Source organism: Paracoccidioides brasiliensis (assembly GCF_000150735.1).
Source record: "Paracoccidioides brasiliensis Pb18 unplaced genomic scaffold supercont2.56, whole genome shotgun sequence".
Lineage (NCBI taxonomy): Eukaryota > Fungi > Ascomycota > Eurotiomycetes > Onygenales > Ajellomycetaceae > Paracoccidioides > Paracoccidioides brasiliensis.
The window spans coordinates 1-1174 of NW_011371413.1; the positions used below are offsets into that span (position 1 = coordinate 1).

A 1174-nucleotide genomic window follows, 5' to 3' on the forward strand; every position below is an offset into this window, starting at 1 on the left:
TGAAATTCTATCTGAGTGTTAGGGAGCGAATGCGAGCTGCATAAGAAGGAAACTCTCTGCGTTGCTAACTGCTATATAACGAAATACTAAGCTTGATGGGATGAAAGGGGGTGCTGGGGCCTGCGTGGATTATAACCACCTGCATGGTCGTGTGGTCACGTGATATGGATTAGGCCTAATCGGGCGCCGAGCTTAATCCGACGTCGGGTCTAACCGGGCACCGGCCTTCGGTCGGGCTCGGTCGGACGCTGAGCCTAACATCACCCCCCGGTCTAGGGGCAGGCATGTCCTCATGCCGGTAGGTCGTCATCAACCTCGTCCTTCAGGTAGCTGTCTGTCTCCCATGCCTTCAGCCACTCATCTAGTCGCCTTGGGGGTCCAGCTTTTGTAGGGTTAGCCTCATGGAAGTCGCGTATGGCGTGTGGTGATCCTTTGAAGTCGCGAGCGGGGTACCATGAAGAATCCTCATCAAACCCCTTCCAGCGCACCCGATACTGCAGCTTGCTCCGGCTTATTCTACTGGCCAGTATACGATCTATTTCCCATTCATTCTCACCATCTATTTCAATTGGGTCTGGTGGTCTGATAGTCTGGCCAGGTAGAGGGTCTCTGGAGTCCTTGCGTAGCTTGTCTGGGGAGAAGATTGAATGAATTTTCATTGTTATGGGGAGGTCCAGTTTGTAGGCATTGCCCACCTTTTCCAGGATTCTGAAGGGGCCGGCATTCTGCTCTGCCAGTTTACGGCTTGGTCGATCCATCTTGTATGATTTCAATGTTAGATAAACAAAATCTCCTACTGCAAAGTCAGGCTCTCGATGGTGCTTGTCAGTCTGCCTCTTCATCTGTTCCTGTGCTGTCTTTATGCCTTTACTCGCCTGGTTCCAGATCTCTCTCATTCGGTGAATGAAGCTCCTTGCTGCTTCTCGATTTCTTTTCTCATTCATGTCCAATTTCTCCGCCAGTGGTTGCCAGTCAAATGACATTCGGGGTTCATATCCATTTGCTGCGAGGAAGGGGGAGATCCCTGTGGAAACGTTAGGCGAACCTGGAGAGGCATGCTCTATTATGGAAAGCTGTTCATCCCCAGTCGCCTTGGCAGTAGATGACATATGCGCGAAGAGAGCAGAGAGTGCATTGGATTCATGACTTCTGTCTGTTCATCAGTATGTGCATG

The 1174-nt window shown here is 50.9% G+C and overlaps 1 protein-coding gene across 1 annotated transcript in view; it reads right to left on the reverse strand.

Moving 5' to 3' along the window:
• Positions 1-290: 290 nt before the first annotated feature.
• The window catches only part of PADG_12534 (uncharacterized protein), a gene marked incomplete at both ends in the record, with an annotated part of 4885 nt that continues 4001 nt past the window's right edge, over positions 291-1174 (reverse strand). The window contains one exon of the mRNA XM_010765737.1: positions 291-1153. Coding sequence (XP_010764039.1) covers positions 291-1153 — 863 coding nt within the window. The remainder of the gene's footprint in view (positions 1154-1174) is intronic.